The 19,621-nt window shown below is 41.8% G+C and overlaps 1 protein-coding gene across 2 annotated transcripts in view; it reads right to left on the minus strand.

Moving 5' to 3' along the window:
- LOC117429672 (rab GTPase-binding effector protein 1) overlaps positions 1–19,270 on the minus strand; it is a 58,252-nt gene extending 38,982 nt beyond the window's left edge. Inside the window, exons 1-4 of one of the 2 annotated variants that reach the window (XM_058998355.1) lie at positions 19,077–19,270; positions 12,755–12,886; positions 11,445–11,648; positions 6,950–7,110 (exon numbers count right to left, since the gene is read on the minus strand). In XM_058998355.1, the coding sequence (XP_058854338.1) occupies positions 6,950–7,110; positions 11,445–11,648; positions 12,755–12,886; positions 19,077–19,122 (543 nt within the window). In that variant the 5' untranslated portion in view covers positions 19,123–19,270. Of the gene's footprint in view, positions 1–6,949; positions 7,111–11,444; positions 11,649–12,754; positions 12,887–17,504; positions 17,546–19,076 lie in introns of those variants that run through there. The other variant, XM_058998356.1, reaches the window with a different exon arrangement.
- Between the last annotated feature and the right edge of the window lie 351 nt (positions 19,271–19,621).

The raw sequence follows: 19,621 nt of genomic DNA on the forward strand, positions 1-19,621 counted from the left end.
GCGAAAGGTGGCTCTACCAAATATTAATGTGTGGGGGTTGAATACTTATGCAAGCAAGATATTTCAGTTTTTTATTTTTCTTAAAAATATTTCCCAACATAAAACCAATGTCACCTTACAATAATTGATTTTGAGTTTCAGTGTTTTAAAATAAAATATCAAACAGAACAAAATTTCAATGTACCATTTGTAATTCAATAATATCAGAGAATTGGTCAGGGGCCTGAATACTTTTGCAAGGCACTGTATATATATATATATATATATATATATATATATATATATATATATATATATATATATATATATATATATATATTATATAAATAAATTATAGTTTAAATGACAGTTTAGTTGATCTAATTTATTTATTTATTTATTTTTGTAGTCACCAATTGTTTTTATCATTTTCTCCCAATTTGGAATAGCCAATTATTTTTAGGCTCAGCTCACCGCTACCACCCCCACGCTGACTCGGGAGCGGCGAAGACAAACACACGCTGTCCTCTGAAGCGTGTGCCGTCAGCCGACCGCTTCTTTTTCACACTGCAGGCCCACCATGCAGGCACCTCACAGCTACAGCATCAGAGGACAACGCAGCTCTGGGCAGCTTACAGGCAAGCCTGCAGGTGCCCGCGGCCAGACCAGAGGGGTCGCAGGTGCACGGTGAGCCGCCGACACCCTGGCAGACCTAAGCCCCCCCCACCGGGCGGCGCTCGGCCAATTGTGCGCCGCCGCCTGGGAGCTTCCATCCAGTCGGCAGTGGAATAGCCTGGACTCGAACCGGCAACGTCCAGGCTATAGGGCGCATCCTGCACTCCACGCGGACCGCCTTTACCAGATGCCCCTAGTTGATCTAATTTGCTGCCTGGGAGGCGGCTTATAGTTTTACAGGATATATTTAATTCTGAGTTTTTTCAAAAATCATAACCCAAATAAAAACAGAAATGTAACCATTACCTCATAGGTATTTATCTCCTAAAAACCCTGAAACCTGAATAGATATATCAAAACTGCTTGTCAGAGCCTGAGACGCAGTTGTGCCCATCCCCAAGGGCATATATAGACTGGACATACAGATCTCATCATCATTTTTCTTTCAAGACCGCTACAATAATGGTTGCAGCGACCTTGAAGGTTAATGGTTACATTTCTATTTCAGGGAACCAGGGTTACGATAACAACCTAACGTTCCCTTCAAGTACGAAACGTAACCATTACCTAATGGGTATAAATACCAAAGCTGTTGCAAGGCAATATTGCAGACCAACTGGAATGCCACAAGGCTAAGCCAAAGGCTATCTTGCGCGTTACCATTAGGAACCCCAGTAACAAGTAGCTAGGGCTAAACAATTGAAGGAGAAACTCACCTCTATGTCTATTCGTAAGGGTTGACCCAGAAGTCGTCCTTAATACTCTAGTTCCAAAGCCAGGGTTTTGTGGATTCCTACTACTTTGGACCTGCGTAATACTCAGCTTATTGGACTGCAACTAACCTAGTAAAGGTATGGAGAGTAGCCCACACCGCTGCAAATGTCATTGATATATGCAACCTGGAATAAAGCCCACGAAGTTGCCATGCCCCTGAAGGAATGTGAGTTTTCTGGAGGGGGCAAGTTGGCCAGCTCATAGGCAGTTCTGCATGTGTCTGCTATCCATTTGGACAGCCTCTGCCTAGACAGGGATTGACCGTGGAACTTCGTCCCAGAGCAGACAACACAAGGTCCAGACTGCCTCCAACTTTTTGTCCTGTCAGCATAGCAGGCCAGGGCCTGCACTGGGCAGAGCGTATGGAGCTGCAGCTCCCTGTCAGGCTGGAAGGAGGTGGAAAAAAGCATCCAATTCCACAGGCTGGTTGACAGACTGAAATGCCGAACCACTTCCAAAATTATTTTGCCCCGCCAGGAAGCAGAGGTCCTGGGGAGACCGAGTCAATTTTACATGGCAAGCCGAATGGCTGCCCGATAGGGGAATTCCTCTCATGACCAGGTTCTGCAAAACTGCAGTATTACTGCCATGGGACAAGTCATGGGGTCGAACCCACATCTGCAAGACGCTCCACTTGTAGTCATACTGAGAACGTGTGGATGCTGCTGTGGCATTTTGCAATGTGTCAATAACCTTATTTGACAGACCCAGACTTCTCAATGCCGTCATTCAGGGGCCAGACCCAGATCTACAGGCTCTATGGGTCGTAATGCAATAAGGTCCCCCGTGCCTGACTGAGCAGGTCACAACGCTTGGGCGGTCTCCACGGCTGGCCGTTCAGGTGCTGTGTCAGGGTTTAGACCAGTCTCCTGGGCCAATAAGTGCCTACTAGGAGCACCTTGGCCCGTCGCCTGATTTTCTCCACACACAGCGGGAGCAAGGCGAGCAGTGGGAAGGCATATATATGAGGCGCAGATGGGTAGGCTGTTTGCACCAAGAGAGTGCCTTCAGACAGTGACTAACACCGTCAAAAGGTAGTTGCGGTTCAATACGGGCTGATTAAGCACTGCTGTTGGACCTGGCTTACAGAGGGCACATGCGCAGGAGACCCACAGGTAGGATCTGAGAAGCTGCTGCCCTAAGCCCCGAAGTTCTGGAACTTGAGCACCCTGTTGAGCTGAATAGTTCTATACAGGCGGCTATTCTCTGCACTCTGCCGTCCGACAGAGTGGACAGCATGGCGCACACTCCTAGATAGGAGGCTGTCTGAGAAGGCGTGAGCTGGCTCTTCACATGATTCACTGTAAGCGCCAACCATTGAAGGTGGCCGATGAACAGTTATGTGTGAGCGTATACCTGAGCTGGAGACTGGGCACAATGAACTAGTCATCCAAATAATAAGAGTACTCCGATACCTTTGTCTCTCAATGGGGCCAGTATAGCTTTCCTGCGTTTTGAAAAGAAATGGAGAGCTAGAGAGAGTCCAAACGGCAAGACCCTCTCGTACGCTGTTCCCTGAAAGGCGAACTGCAGGTACTTAAGTGCGCTGGTTTTTATGGGGATATGGAAATAGGCCTCTTTGAGGTCCCCAGTGGTGAACCAGTCGCCTGGCCTGAATGACTGCAACAGCTGTTGCATTGTCAACTTTTCGAACCTCATTCCCCTGAGGTTGAGGATAGGTCTGAGGCCACCATCCTGCTTGGGCATGGAGTAGAACCAGTCCTCCAAATGGAAGGGATGTACCATACAAACAGCCTGTTTTTGCAGCAGAGCTGCTACCTCCTGAGACACCACAGCGGCGTCCTGTTGGTCCATGACTGATGCTGCAGTCACGCCCCGAAAGGGAGGGGGACAGTGATTGAACTGTAGTGCTCCTGGAGAGACGTCTATCCAGCATACGCTTGGAGAATGCACACAAAACTTGCAGACAATGCGGTTTACCAGTGCCTCCTTTGCGTGCTGCTGCCTCAGGCAGGAAGAGCACCTGCTTCTCCACAGGCATGCTGGCCTTGCACGTGTCACAAGGATAAAACCCAGGCATTATGCAAATAGCAAGCAATGTACAATGTACTGTTGCTGCCTCAGCTTGCTAAAAACAGCAACTGGACTGTCAACAAGGCCTGCTTGGTACCAGATTGGGGATTGTAAACCACGGTCAGTAGCAGGTCGGAACCGAGACTGTACCGAAACAGTACGGGACGGTTTGGTACCAGTTCGGTGTCTTGATCAATGGTATAAACTCAGCAGTTACAGGGAGAGCTTAACCGCAGGGTAAGCGCTATCTGACTCCACATCCTCCGAGGGGAACACCAGCTCCTAGGGTCGCAGGGCGCTCTGTAAAGCTGCAGGAGAGTTGTTGATCCAGCGTACGCTTGGAAAAATATGCACAAAACTTGCAGAAATGCTGTTTGATAAAGAGAGCAACTGGGCTTTCAAAAAAAAAAAAAAAAGAAACTTAGTCAAATACAACCAACAGAAATCAAAACATCAAACAAATTTGAGCCGCTTCAAAATTTTGATGATCAAAACCAACATCAAGAGCACGAAAGGAACAACATCTAGGACCCTATAAACAGTGCTGGCCAGAAAGCAAAAAGAATGATTGTCGGGGAGTCCATATTGAGAAACACAGCAAGTTCAGTGCGCAGTCTGGACCCCCTTACAACAACAGTGTGCTGCCTTCCAGGAGCCTCTGTCACGCACATCACTGAGAACGTGGACAGGCTCCTAGAACGAACAGGAGACGACCCGGTAGTAGTCCATAGACCAAGATCCCTGCAAAACAAATTCAGAGAGCTAGGAAGGAAATTAAAAGACAAGACCAAAACTGTGGTATTTTCTGGGATACTGCCGGCACCTTGCAAAGGACCATATGGACAGCTGGAAATAAATCATCTAAATGCATGGCTGAAATCGTGGTGCACATGGGAAGGCTTCACCTTCCTTGAACATTGGACCACATTCTACAACAAGAACTATCTACATAGGCGGGACGGACTGCACTTAAATAAAAAGGGAACTAATCTACTCAGGAGGAGGTTCAGAAGCATTTAAACTAGAAAGGAAGGGGGGAAAAAAATCAACAAAAAAACTGAATGGAAACTACATCAAAACAAGGACAACAACTCAGGTAAGTTAGCCATTAAATGTTTTTATCTAAATGCTAGAAGTCTCAAAAACAAAATGATAGAACTTGAAGCTACTGCACTAACAAGTAACTACGATGTGATAGGTGTTACAGAGACTTGGTTATCCGAGAGGGATGGAGACGAATATAATATTAGTGGGTATACACTGTATAGGAAAGACAGGCAGGACAAAAGGGAGACAAAACCGAACCAGGTAACTACAGACCAATAAGCCTGACTTCTATTATATGTAAACTTATGGAAACTATAATAAGATCCAAAATGGAAAATTACCTATATATAATATAATGGACAAAAATTAAATGGGCATAATAGGGGCATGCTACAGACCACCAAATTAAAGACGCAATCAAAATAATCTGTTATACAATGACATTAGAAATGTGTGTAGCAAAGGAGAAGCCATACTAATGGGGGATTTCAACTTACCCCATATAAAATGGAAAAACCCAGTGGGGAGCACGAAAGCCAAAATTAAAATGGTAGAAATGATAAATGACTGCTTCCTAACGCAACTTGTCAATGCACCGACTAGAGGGGAGGCATACCTTTATTTAGTCTTTTCAAATAACGAAGACAGAAAAACTAAAACAGAGGTCGGAGAACCATTGGCAAACTCAGACCACAACATGGTCTCATTTGAAATGCTTTTTAAAACCACAAAAGTAACGACTAAAGCCAAGGTTTACAATTTTAAAAAGGCAAACTATGAGGGAATGAAGCACAGACTAACAGTAGACTGGAGCAAAATAGAGAACACATCCACAGAAAAAGCATGGCCATTTTTAAAAAATGTAGTACTAGAGGCGCAAAACAATTACTTCCTGAAAGTCGACAAAGCAAAATCTAAAACAAAATGGCCAAAACGGTTTAATAGATCAATTAAAAAAAATATCCAGAGAAAAAGGCACTTTACAGAACGTTTAAAAGGGACCAAGAACAAAGTACACAGAGAGTACTTGGAACTGCAAACGCAAGTCAAAAAGGAAGTTAGAAAGGCCAAGAGAGAGATAGAAATTAACATTGCCAGGGGTTAAAGCCAATTCCAAAAAGTTTTTCCAATATTACAACAGCAAAAGAACATTCAAGGAGGAAATAAAATGTCTCAGAGATACAAATGGCCCACATGTTGACCTAATCCTATCCAGTTTTAAATAACTAGCATAACAGAGGCAGAAGTGTTAAAGGGACTAGGAGCTCTTAAAATAAACAAATCCCCTGGGCTGGATGAGATCCTCCCGATAGTACTCAAAGAAATTAAAGAAGTTATTTACAAACCGCTAACCAAGATCATGCAACAGTCTCTTGACACAGGGGTTGTACCGACAGACTGGAGAATTGCAAACGTAATACCGATCCACAAAAAGGGAAACAAAACCGAACCAGGTAACTACAGATCAATAAGCCTGACTTCTATTATATGTAAACTTATGGAAACTATAATAAGATCCAAAATGGAAAATTACCTATATGGTAACAGTATCCTGGGAGACAGTCAGCATGGTTTTAGGAAAGGGAGATCGTGTCTAACTAACCTGCTTGATTTTTTTGAGGATGCAACATTGACAACGGATAATTGCAAAGCATATGACATGGTTTATTTAGATTTCCAGAATTAATTAATTAATTAAAACCACCAGAGGGTTTAGCAAAATCACAGCAACTCCCAATGAAAAACAGGAAGAAAAAATACACACAGTACTTTAGAAGCAGTCTACTAAGGTGCATTCCAAACTCGTGAACGCAGCCCGATGCACAAGACCTCTCTAAAGGCTGCCTGAAGCTTGAAAATGTCATTTTCACCACTCACCAAATATTAAGAAAGTCATTTCAGTGAAAACATTCCCTAACACAACCTTTTATCTTCAATAAAATATTTATTTATGTGTATGCGGCCATAATAGTTACACTGACTTGCTGAATCAGAAAAGAACGTTTTATTGCTTAGTAGCAAAGCTAGACGAGCATGGGAGCCATCTGTATGCTGCTTGTCGTAGCTCTCTGTGTCTCTCGCAATGCAGACTGGGTCTTCTCTGAAAGGAGGAATTAGTGTTTCATAAAAGTGCAAAGAAAGTAAGCACGTTATTAAAATATTTAAAACTACTTTTGTAGAATACAGTCTTCTCCTGTCTCATTTAAAATACATTTAGGCTACAGTTGTCGTTGAATAATGCCTTAGAATGTAATCAATGTGATGAGGCTTTTGGTTTACACCCCTGACATGGTGCACCTTGGTTGCCTGACTTTCTATTAGTTTTCTAATTTGTGAATTTAAACCAGTGGTAGTGCCTACTAGTTGAGCCACATCTTTACTCCACCCAAATAAACCAATGCATGTATGCAAAGCTAGAAATCACCAGCTCCTCTCTCACCTTTTTCATGTCATTTTCAAGGTTCTCCTCCTCCTGGCCCTGAGAGAGACGGCGGCGTAGCTCAGCCATCTCGCGCTCCACTGCCTCGCGGTACTGACCCCACTGTGCCCGCTCCTGCTCCAGCCTGTGGTGGAACTGCAACTCGTAGTCCCGAACTGTCTCTGCAGAACAACACACACAGGTCAGGAGGTCACGCACCCAGCAGCACCTCCGCACGCTGCGTCACTGTGAGGCGCCTTCACGAGAGTGCCATGTCTCAATGTACAAACAACCCTTTTGCAGATTCATTTAAATGCATATGTTTTAAACAATGGTTTTATTCTAAAACAGAACTTTTAGTAAGCACATTTTCTGCAGACCTCTCTTAAAAAAACTCAGGGCTCCAGTATAATTTTACAACAAAAAATCTAAAGGGTCTAAAACAACCACTACGTAAATAGTACTAACATGTGTATTGGTGTAACTGTTTAACAATGTGCACTGTTCCACACAATGTAGGGATGTTCTGTATGACATGTACAGTAGCTGCTGTATGTCCCCAGATATTATCTTCTGCCAAAGATTTCCAGTACAAGTTATGTATTACCTGGGAAATGAGAAGTTATTTAATGGCATCTGAGCCATGAGACACAAAACATTTTTTTTTCTCCAGCCAAGGAAAAATAGTTCCCAGATTCTGATCCATTTACACGGTTTCACTTCTTTCCACCCTCAGAATTGACTCTTTTCAGCAGATGAAGTAGATGCTGTTTCATAAGTTTGCTCCAGTATCACTTTCTTTTTCATATTTTTTGAAAATAATTGACATTTTTCAGAAATGTATCCTTGACATCCTACAGTTATTTCACCCACAATTTAACATCCTACCACTATGTTAGTGGGTAAATCCTTCAGATTTATCAAATTAATTTACAGCATTCAATCTCTAAACTGTCTATTACCCAATCACAAAGCTTTACGTAACACAGAAAGATAAGCCTAGTTAACTGAACCCGAACTATACAAATGCCAGGATATAGAAGGGGCGGGGTCAGATGCTGCAGATTTCTCTCTCAGTACAGTAGAGAGTGTAAAATTAAGCGTCTAGGGACCCAGTTATCAAAAACTCTGTAAAATGGACTCCCGAGTTGCGCATCCAGTAAAAGCACTCGCGTTGAGTCGTCAGTTCGAGTCCAGGCTATTCCTTTGCCGACCGAGGATGGGAGCTCCCAGGGGGCGGCGCACAATTGGCTGAGCGCCGCCCGGGGGGAGGGAGTGTTAGGTCGGCCAGGGTGTTCTTGGCTCACCGCGCACCAGCGAACCCTGTAGTCTGGCCAGGCGCCTGCCCAGAGCTGCGTTGTCCTCCGACGCTGTAGATCTGGGTGGCTGCATGGTGAGTCTGCAGTGTGAAAAAAAGTGGTCGGCTGACGGCACACGCTTCGGAGGACAGCGTGTGCTCGTCTTTGCCGCTCCTGAGTCAGTGCGAGGGTGGTAGCGGTGAGCTGAGCTAAATGAAAATAATTGGACACTATTAAATTGGGGAGAAAACAACAAAAAAACTAATTGGCAACTACTAAATTAAACATTAATTAATTAATTAATTAATTAATTAATTAATTAATTAATTAATTAATTAATTAATTTAACAACAGACATCTTTAAGACACTAACAAAGACTTCAGGTCGAAACATTAGTCACTGAAGTTTCTTTCAGTATTCCTAAATGTAGCACTTTAAGTGTTTAATAGTTATGGAATAACATGGTTTCAACAACTACTTTTCAGAGATGCTTTTAAGTTTTTTATGTTACTATAACTTTACCTTTTGTTTTTACTCAGTTCTCACCATTTTTTCATCCGCTCTCTTCTTTGTTAAATTATTATAAATCCTATGTATGTATTGTCTTCCACACACTATGGATTCCGAAATGCGTGCTTTGATCTGTATCTCTTGTGAAATGTATATGGTGGTCAACACATTTGCATTTAAGGAAGACTTTATTTGCAAGAAGTGCTCTGTCACGTATTCGTTAATGCAGAAGGTTGCCGCACTTGAAAAACAAATTGGAATACTTAGAAGCATAAACGAAAATGAGCAGTTCATTGAAACTAGCATTAACAAAATTAGTAACACTTGCTTAGTTTTGGATACTGAAGGTGAGGCTGAAAACGACTCTATTGGGGAGGTAAAATTGGCATTATGTGAAGTTGTCTGTGGTGTTCCACAGGGCTCCATTCTAGGTCCCTTGTTGTTTTCATTACATACGCTACCGTTTGGTGACATTATCCGCAGACATGGAGTGAACTTCCATAGCTGATGATACCCAGCTATATTTGTCCCTAAAGCCAGGAATTTCTTCTGCCTGGGTGTTATTAGCTACTTGTCTTACAGACATCAAGCATTGGATTGCACAGAATTTTCTAGGTTATGCTATGATCCTGATCTATCATTTGAGACTCATATTAAGGAAGTTACTAAAGTATATTTTTACCATTTGAGAAATACAGCCAAACTTAGACCAATTATTTCCGTATCTGATGCCGAGAGACTAATGCATGCCTTTGTTTCATCTAGAATTGATTATTGTAATGCACTTTTTTCTGGTGTGGTATCCCACTTGCAGCTTGTTCAGAATATCGCCGCAGCTTGTTCAAAATATCAGAATATCGCCGCCAGGAAAAGTGAAGACATTACCTGTGTTTTGGCCTCTTTACACTGGCTCCCTGTGCAGTACAGAATTGATTTAAGATTTTGCTGTTAACTTACAAGGCCCTGAATGGATTAGCACCTAGTTATTCGCAGGAATTACTGACCCTGTACCTTCCAAACTGCACTCTGAGAGCACAGGATGTGGGGCTGCTGGTTATTCCTAGGGTCAACAAAAGCAACAAGGTAGGGCTTTTTCTTGTAGAGCTCCTAAATTGTCAATGTCATGACAGCAAAAACCTTAATCTTGTCTTAAAACGTCTCTAATACCCATTTTACATAGAAGATGAAGTGTGGCACAAGAATGTTAAAGATATCTTTCAGTACTGGAGATTCATGTGTTTCAAATTAATGAATTTGTTGAGCCCTTTCAGCCCTCAATGTTGATATCTGGCACACAAGGTCAATATATTTCTCACTGTGGTGGCCTTACCTTTCAGGAAATATGTTACACTTGTACTTCCTAGGTTATTTCACCTCAGCAGTGTCTTTGGGGATAATTTCACTGTTTAGGTGAAATGACCATAAAGCTGCAAGAATATCTCAAAGCAAGACCTGCAAATAGAGATTTACTTAACCTAGTGTAGTACTATGTATGTTTTGTACGAAAATACATGATTGGCTTAGCATAGAATTCTTTTAGAACTACACATTTGAAACCTACACAGTGAATGGATATGCATGGTGTGAAATGTATGGAAATGTCATAGCTTCAATACATTAAACAGCGTGAACAGTGTTGCAGGTGTCAGTGAAGCTCCCTTTATAGTGTTGCAGGTGTCAGTGAAGCTCCCTTTATAGTGTTGCTGGTGTCAATGGAGCTCCCTTTATAGTGTTGCTGGTGTCAGTGAAGCTCCCTTTATAGTGTTGCTGGTGTCAATGGAGCTCCCTTTATAGTGTTGCAGGTGTCAGTGAAGCTCCCTTTATAGTGTTGCAGGTGTCAGTGAAGCTCCCTTTATAGTGTTGCTGGTGTCAGTGAAGCTCCCTTTATAGTGTTGCTGGTGTCAATGGAGCTCCCTTTATAGTGTTGCTGGTGTCAGTGAAGCTCCCTTTATAGTGTTGCTGGTGTCAATGGAGCTCCCTTTATAGTGTTGCTGGTGTCAGTGAAGCTCCCTTTATAGTGTTGCAGGTGTCAGTGAAGCTCCCTTTATAGTGTTGCAGGTGTCAGTGAAGCTCCCTTTATAGTGTTGCAGGTGTCAGTGAAGCTCCCTTTATAGTGTTGCAGGTGTCAGTGAAGCTCCCTTTATAGTGTTGCAGGTGTCAGTGAAGCTCCCTTTATAGTGTTGCAGGTGTCAGTGAAGCTCCCTTTATAGTGTTGCAGGTGTCAGTGAAGCTCCCTTTATAGTGTTGCAGGTGTCAGTGAAGCTCCCTTTATAGTGTTGCAGGTGTCAATGAAGCTCCCTTTATAGTGTTGCAGGTGTCAGTGAAGCTCCCTTTATAGTGTTGCAGGTGTCAGTGAAGCTCCCTTTATAGTGTTGCAGGTGTCAGTGAAGCTCCCTTTATAGTGTTGCAGGTGTCAATGGAGCTCCCTTTATAGTGTTGCAGGTGTCAGTGAAGCTCCCTTTATAGTGTTGCTGGTGTCAATGGAGCTCCCTTTATAGTGTTGCAGGTGTCAGTGAAGCTCCCTTTATAGTGTTGCAGGTGTCAGTGAAGCTCCCTTTATAGTGTTGCAGGTGTCAGTGAAGCTCCCTTTATAGTGTTGCAGGTGTCAATGGAGCTCCCTTTATAGTGTTGCAGGTGTCAGTGAAGCTCCCTTTATAGTGTTGCTGGTGTCAATGGAGCTCCCTTTGACACTGATCGGTGTGCTCACCTTTCATGATGGCCTGCAAAGACGCCACTTCCTCCTGCCCCTGCCTCCTGACCTGGTCGATGGCCTCCTGCTTGGTGCTCTCAGACACGGTGGCCACTGCCTTGATATTCTCCATTTCAGCCTGAGCCTTGGCCAGCTGTCCCTGCAGCCTGCCCAGCTCCTCCCGAGAGCTCTCCAGAGCCGCCCCCTGTCTCTTCAGCTCCTCTATAAACACACAGGGACAGCCACAGGTATTATGGTTTTCCACACTCCAGTAATGTAAGTTGACGATTGTAATTAGCATTGCTTCCTGAAACCATAATTTAGAGCAATGATAGCTCAATGTTGACGCCACAGACCCCAGAAACACACTTGATTGTAAACACCATATAGTAAGGAACATTTTAAAAACAAATAAGAAAGAACATAATAATATTTACGAACGAGAGAAGGCTATCCGGCCCATCTATGCTAGTGAGGTTCCTAGTTGCTGGCTGATCTCAAGTTGAGTCTTAAAGGATTGCAGTTATTCAGCATCAACTACAGGACTAGATTCCAAATGACATCCGGAACTGACTTGAAAGCAATTTGAAATCAGACTTGTTTATTTTCATCGGCAGCAGATCCAAGATCAAATCAATTTCAGTTGGGACTCTGTCGGCTCCAGTTAGGATTGCGGGCTGGCAGAACTCGATCTCTCCAACTCGCACTGATAGTGGAAGTTAACTAATGAGCCTCCAATGCACTGGACGCGAAAGGGGAGTTCAATTTGCAGAAAAAATATGTTGGCTTAACATTATACTGTACCTCCAGGCAAATATTACAGGTAGGTGATTAAATTAAAAATTGTAACTGTACAAAAAAAACGATACACAGTTTGACTGTTGTGTAATGTCCAGTTGCAGATTGGATTGCACACTGCAGATGGAACCGGGTGTAGACCCAGTTTGATATTGGAACAAGATGAGATTGAGTTTCACGGTGTAGATGGAAATGTGGCATCACTAGGCTCTGGAGCGATAGGTATCGCGTTATGCAGGTAGCTATACAATATGCATCACAATACATACAATGATCCTGATGGCTACTTGCATGACACATAATAAGACCAAATTATCATTTAAATCAAGGACGACTTTGTTAAGACAAGATTTTAATGTGATGGGGAGAGTATGTATTCATACCAACTATAAAACACACATTCTTCACTTGTTGTGCTTTTGCGTTTGTATCACCCATACAAAAAGACACATCTCTTTATTACAGCACAATATATCATGTAAAGAAAGCATCCCGATTCATCAATAGACAATGCATCACTACGCCCCTACCTTCTTTGGATAGGTACAGTTCCTTAAACTTGGCCCTCTTCTGATTGAACTCCTGTTCCAGCTGCTGCTTCCTGCGCTGAAACTCTGCTCTCTCCTGCTCCAGCTCGATCGCCTTCTGGTGCAGCTGCCCAGCTGGAGAGACAGACAATCTGTTTATACCAGCCACTTTGAAGTCGACTCTGAGGCGGCTTAGGTCTTTTTTTTGTCCCTGAGATGGCTCACATTTGCCACGTACTCTCGTGGGCAGCACCCCCATTGTCAGTGTCAAACAGGCACAGACAACAGCAGCAGGAAGTTGGGATTGTTACAGTCCTTTGTTTAGAAGTAACAAAAGTACAAAACAGTATCAATGTGCTCAGCTATTTAACAGCAGAGTAATTTGTTAGGTTGTGTTAGCTTCATTCAAAATAAAATAAACAATCTTATGCATTATGTATTTAATAATTCTGACTGTGTATAATGTTTAAATGGTAATAGTTGTTCAATTTTTCTAATTTGTTTTTTTTTGTACATTTAATGCTTTGATTGGATGACAATAGAAAGAAAACAACTTATGATCTGCAATAAATACACCCAATGTTTAATTTTTAAATTATGATCGTGTTAGTATATACTGTTATTTTGTCGGCTTCCGAGTTGCTGTGGCATCAGTGAATTGAAGAAAAAAAATGGTTTTCATTCTGGTAAGCCTAGATGTGAATACATGTATAAAGCACTAGCTTCAGGTCCAAAATCACTTTACTTTTAAACAAAGGACAGTATTCACCCCCTAGAAGAAAATCTTTTGATTTATCAAAGGCTTTATTTTTTTCATTGTATCATCGATAGTACTGTGGTGCGTTGTTAGTGTATCTCTGGGGGGAGAACGGACACAAATGAAAGTCGCAGATGTTTCTTTTTAGCTGTTAAACAAGTTAGTTCCGCTTTTGTTGGATAGCAAAAATATGTATTTCTCATGGGTAAGAAAATAAAGGAGTTATTGTTTAAATTTACAAATAAGAGTTGTCAGATTGAGGTGTAAATGTAGCCAAACCAGGGGTTCCCAAATTCTTTTACCCGAGGACCCCCTGTTCAGCTGCATTAGGCACTGCTGCCCACTATTAGCAATTCTTGGGAAAAAGTCTAACTAAACATCAGGGGTAGAAAATTCCCAGAATCTTAACATGCCCGGTCGGGTATGTAGCTCTAAATTTTACATGGCCAACACAAAATTTTACACGCCTAAGTGTGAAACTGAAAAACCCTTTTCTGGTGCTGGTGATTCCACACCGATGGAGGACTTCTGGACTGCATGTCCTGCTATGTGTCAACAGAGTGTCTCGTGCCAACAGTCTCAAACATCCAGTGTTCCACTGCTGCATCCTCTTAGTTGCCCTTTTTCGTCCAATAAGCATACATCCAGTGCTTAAGTTGTTCTGGGGCACAGCCCTGGAACCTCTGGGCGTGCAGTCATATTCCCGGTACCTCTAGTTAAAAATCTCATAAAATGCTTTCTTTTTAAATTCTCAACATAGTTGTATCAAGTCTGCAAGTTCTTGCCTGCGCGCTAGAGAGACAGTCCGCTGCCACGTTTGTAGCCTACTTTAAATTACTTTACGATTTCAGCTTGAGTGCCTTTAAGTAAGATGACACTGGCTGCAAATCTGTTGTCGTTTTTTTTATACACAAATAAGCTTAGTGCACAATCAACTGCCACAGTACCTGAATGCCTGTAGGCCTACAGGTGCTGTGGTATGGTGAGACTATTTATTTAAAAAAAAAAAAAAGCTTGGTCAGAGAAACTTGCGCCAGTAGCTTAGAGGATTAAACATCTTTCACCTTGTTCAGATTGTAGCGATTTCATTTCTTCCTTTTCTATTCCTGTAATTTTCAGGTTACCAGATGTGTGTGTGTTTTGTTTTGTTTAGATGCTTTACCTTTGGGATTAGGTGTGGTGTTCTCTGCACGGGATGACATCTGTACACAGGATAAGATGTACTGGAATTCCTGCAAATGGTTGATTTTTGATATGTGATTTATAATAATAATATGGTAGCGCTCAGATTTTTTTAGGGTGATCTTGACATGGAATTAGTCGTAGGGATAGAGGGACTAATTTGACAGCCAAATAGCTGACGTAAAAATAGTCAAATAGGTCAACAAAAATGGTAATAAATCATGTATTTGATAATGTCTAGTGCTCTATTAGTGAGCGCACTGTTTTGTAACTAGGGCTGTAACGAAGGGTACATTTTGGTCTTTGAAGGTTCAGAACACATTACCGAACAAAGGCTTGAACCTTCGATAGTACTAATTTCCATAATTTACTGGTGACCGTCACCATAATTTATATTTAATTGAAAATCCTATTATTTATACAGGTAAGCCATATTATTTGTTTATTTAGCAGACGCCTTTATCCAAGGCGACTTACAGAGACTAGGGTGTGTGAACTATGCATCAGCTGCAGAGTCACTTACAACTACGTCTCACCCGAGAGACGGAGCACAAGGAGGTTAAGTGACTTGCTCAGGGTCACACAATGAGTCAGTGGCTGAGGTGGGATTTGAACCGAGGACCTCCTGGTTACAAGCCCTTTTCTTTAACCACTGGACCACACAGCCTCCTATAAATATAAAACATTCTGATGTAGTTTAAAAATACATTATATAGGCTCCCGAGTGGCGCATCCAGGAAAGGAGCTCCACGTGAGTGCAGGATGCGCTCTATAGCCTGCAAGTCACGAGTTCGAATCCAGGCTATTCCTTTGCCGATCGAGGACGGGAGCTTCCAAGGGGGCGGTGCACAATTGGCCGAGCGTCGCCCGGGGGGAGGGAGGGTTAGGTCGGTCAGGGTGTCCTTGGCTCACCGCGCACCAGCGACCCCTGTAGTCTGGCCGGGCGCCTGCAGGCTTGCCTGTAAGCTGCCCGAGAGCTGAGTTGTCCTCCGACGCTGTAGCTCTTGGGTGGCTGCATGGTGAGTCTGCAGTGTGAAAAAAAGCGGTCGGCTTGACGGCACACGCTTCAGAGGACAGCGTGTGTTCATCTTCACCGTCCCGAGTCAGCGCAGGGGTGGTAGCGGTGAGCTGAGCCTAAAAATAATTGGCCATTCCAAATTGGGAGAAAATAATAAAAAATAATTGGCAACGACTAAATTTAAAAAAAAAAAAAAAGAAAAAAAAAATACATTATATAGAACAGCAATTATGTTTTTATAATTTAAATAAAAATACACATTTATGTACACATAACTGATGCTGCTTGCGATACTCATACATACAGTAGTGTTAGACGATAATGCAATTTTCTGTTCTCGATAATTGGCTGTAAATTATTATGATAATCATTATCTGCTGAATAAATAAGATATATACCATTTCTTGTAACGTGTCTTGTTATTGCTAACTTGTTTACAAAATGAAAAAGCGTTTAAAAAAATGCTTTTCAGTTCACACAAGTTCTAAATTAAAAAATTAAAAATGATCAGCTGTTGAACAACTTTTTTTCCACAATGCAGGACACAAGGGATGTGCTTCTGCTACACTTTTATGAACGTTTAAATGCTATGCAGTGTCAGCGTTTAAATGTTTAAACCAGATCTACACACACACACGCTTTATATTACATTCTGATGTATACTGACAGACTGGTTAGTATTATCCAACCAAAGAACCCCTAAATAAGCAAATAACGTTTTAACATCGCAAACACTTAACTACAATGTATAAAAATGAAAAGGAAAAAAAGAAAAACACATACACACCAAAGTATATACTGAAATTAGGGATGTCACTCGATTACAAATTTTGATCAGTTAATTTATGCGTTTAGTTGATTAACTGTAGATTAATAAATCGGTAGATTCATCTGTGCACATTTTTAAGAAAGGTAACGATGTTATAGTGGCTGTCCAGCATAGTAATACTAAAAAATCAATAGAATCTAAAAGAAAAAAAAATGCTCAATGGAAATTTGGTCTTTTTAAAAGCATTATTATTTTTATATTAGTAAATGTTTGTGCTTATGTATGTTACAGAATCCATCAAATGCAGATTCCAATACATTGTCCTATTAACTCTACTGTTCAGGGATCAGTGCCACTAACAGGATTTTTTTTTTAAAATATCCCCTTCTGTTGACAAATTACATAGATGATTTGTGTAAAAGTGTACTGGTAAATTAAAGCCTATACATAACATTTAGGAGGCTGTGTGGTCCAGTGGTTAAAGAAAAGGGCTTGTAACCAGGAGGTCCCCGGTTCAAATCCCACCTCAGCCACTGACTCATTGTGTGACCCTGAGCAAGTCACTTAACCTCCTTGTGCTCCGTCTTTCGGGTGAGATGTAATAAGTGACTCTGCAGCTGATGCATTGTTCACACACCCTAGTCTCTGTAAGTCGCCTTGGATAAAGGCGTCTGCTAAATAAACAAATAATAATTTACACGTATACGTTCTCTGAATTAATACTGAAAAAAAACAACTTCCTTTTAAAATTGTGTTATACGTATTCAGTCGACACATCTAGAGCGTTCTGTTTATTACGGATGTTTGCTTTTTACTGCATTCAGTAACTCCACACGAATTCTGAATGTTTTCATTTCAAATGATGAAGCACTGAACTTGTGTTTTTGTGGCACAGCAATTTTGTTTGGCATAATTATTTACATACCACGGTTTTCTCGTCCGGTGCCTCAAAATAATTCCAAACATGGCTTTGCCTCGTTCCTTTATTAAATATAAATAACAAACGGTAGAAAAATGTTCTTCTTACCCCATGTGGACTGAACCATACTGTACCACGCCCACTACAGCAAGAACACACACAGTGTACCAATGAAGCGCCAGATCGACCGAGAATAAAACCCGCCCAAGCGTCAATCGTTCTGTTGCACCAATTAGAAAAACTTCTTGGAGGCACTTGCCAAACCCCTACCCTTTTATAATATCCGCCCTTACTCACCACAGCAGTCGGATACGTGACATGCTGTATATGATGATAAATTACTAAAATTAATACTCTGAATATGTGTTTGGTGAAATTTGTCTTGTGACCAGTTATACGTCTAGCTTATTATTCAACGTTTAACCACTTCCTTAGCATTTATGCGTTTAAACGTTTAAAATTCCCATCCCTACAGGACACCATGACGTATCTTTATAACATGTATTCTGCTGTAATAATGTAATAAAAAGTGTAATAAATTGAATGACAAATGTTTCAAATGGAATTATTTCTCTCTTCGCTAACTTGAGCTAAAGGACAAATCGTTTTATATATCATGCACACCTTCAAAATTAAATTACGAAACAGCATTCAAACAGGTGTACCTTAATATTAGGACAGATAACAGTTTTTAATTTGTGTGCTTAAGGTCCTTAGTAGGTTTTGTGACAAAGTAATCTAAAAGTGCATTAAGTACGCTCGCTTCCTGGCTGATATGTGCATCCTTTGTGGGGAGAATTAGAGTTGGGTCTTTGCAGCACAATTAGGACCACATTCTAAGGGAGGTGTTTCCTCTATTTGTCTTGATACATGCATAAGAGGAGCTCTGTAACTCCTCCATGGGGGGGTGACCAAGACAAACTCCAATCATTAAAAAGCATGTTTCAAACAAAACATAAATAAAGGGATGGAAGGCTGGAAGCCCTGAGTTGTGGAATTCCCCTGGTGGTGCTCTGCGGAACTTTCAAGTATCCCATCACGACCATTTAAACATCTGATTGACAGCTTGAGAAACGTTTTCCTGTTTTTGTTTGTCCTGCACAAGGTCCAGCTGGCCAGGACTCCCTGCAAAACTGACATGTACTGATTACTGTTTAAATGGCCATATATATATATACACACACACACACACACACACAATGTAGATAAGAGCAGAGAATATGATCATTTGTTCCCGTCTTCTTCAGCAGATTACCTATATCATTCACAACATAATTATACAGATATTGGCTTATACACAAAAGCAACAATCGCCAGAGCACACAGTGATATAACACGAAATACACGTTTCAAAAACGCATACTGTTGCTTATTCCAGGATCCGTTCGCAAATATTATTGTATGTGGTAGTGTGCCATTACTAGACCGTGACATCCCCACAGTAACTTGCGGTACAATGTGAACCGATTCACATTTATGCCTGTATACCAAGCATTACAAATTAATTAAACGCAGCTTGGAGCCCCCATCTGACAACCATACACCGCTGCAGACCCGAACTCCCTGAGCACACATTTGGGGGGCATTCTAAGGGTACAAGTAACTAAGCGAGCCCGGCGCTGTGCAGGCCACTGGCCTTAATTCCATTCCCGGTCAAGACTATTAAAAAAAGGGCATTACCGTCGAGCTTGGGCGGCGGGGCAGATCCAAGGGGCTGCTCGGCCATGGTTTGTCGTGTGGTGTTAGACTGCGGAGGGAAAGACAGTGCTGGGAGTGCCCGACTCTGCGAATCTGCAGCCAGGAGAAACAAACACCAACATCATCTGAATCAAGTCGCTGCGAATTGCGAATTGCGCAGGTGCGGAAAAAACGCCGGTGAGGGGAGGGGTTGAGTGAAAAATAGGCGGGATGATGGGCAGTCGGATGGACATACAATTTTGTTTTTGTGTGAGAGAGACCCTCATTTGACTTTGTTACTTGCATTATTTGCACGGGTAGTTTGTATGGCGAGCACTTTTAACATGAAATCCTCAATTATTGATATCAGTTATGTTGTGCTGATATAAAAATAGAATTGTTATTTGTTATATATATATATATATAAAATAAGATTAAATGTTAAAATGGCTTGCCATAAGTTTGTGCCAATTCAGGTTCAATTTGTGTTAGAAACATTTGTGAAACCATTTTAACTTCTCCGGGATATAGAAACTGTTTATCTGTTT

This window comes from Acipenser ruthenus, chromosome 24 (genome assembly GCF_902713425.1).
Source record: "Acipenser ruthenus chromosome 24, fAciRut3.2 maternal haplotype, whole genome shotgun sequence".
NCBI classification, from domain to species: Eukaryota; Metazoa; Chordata; class Actinopteri; order Acipenseriformes; family Acipenseridae; genus Acipenser; species Acipenser ruthenus.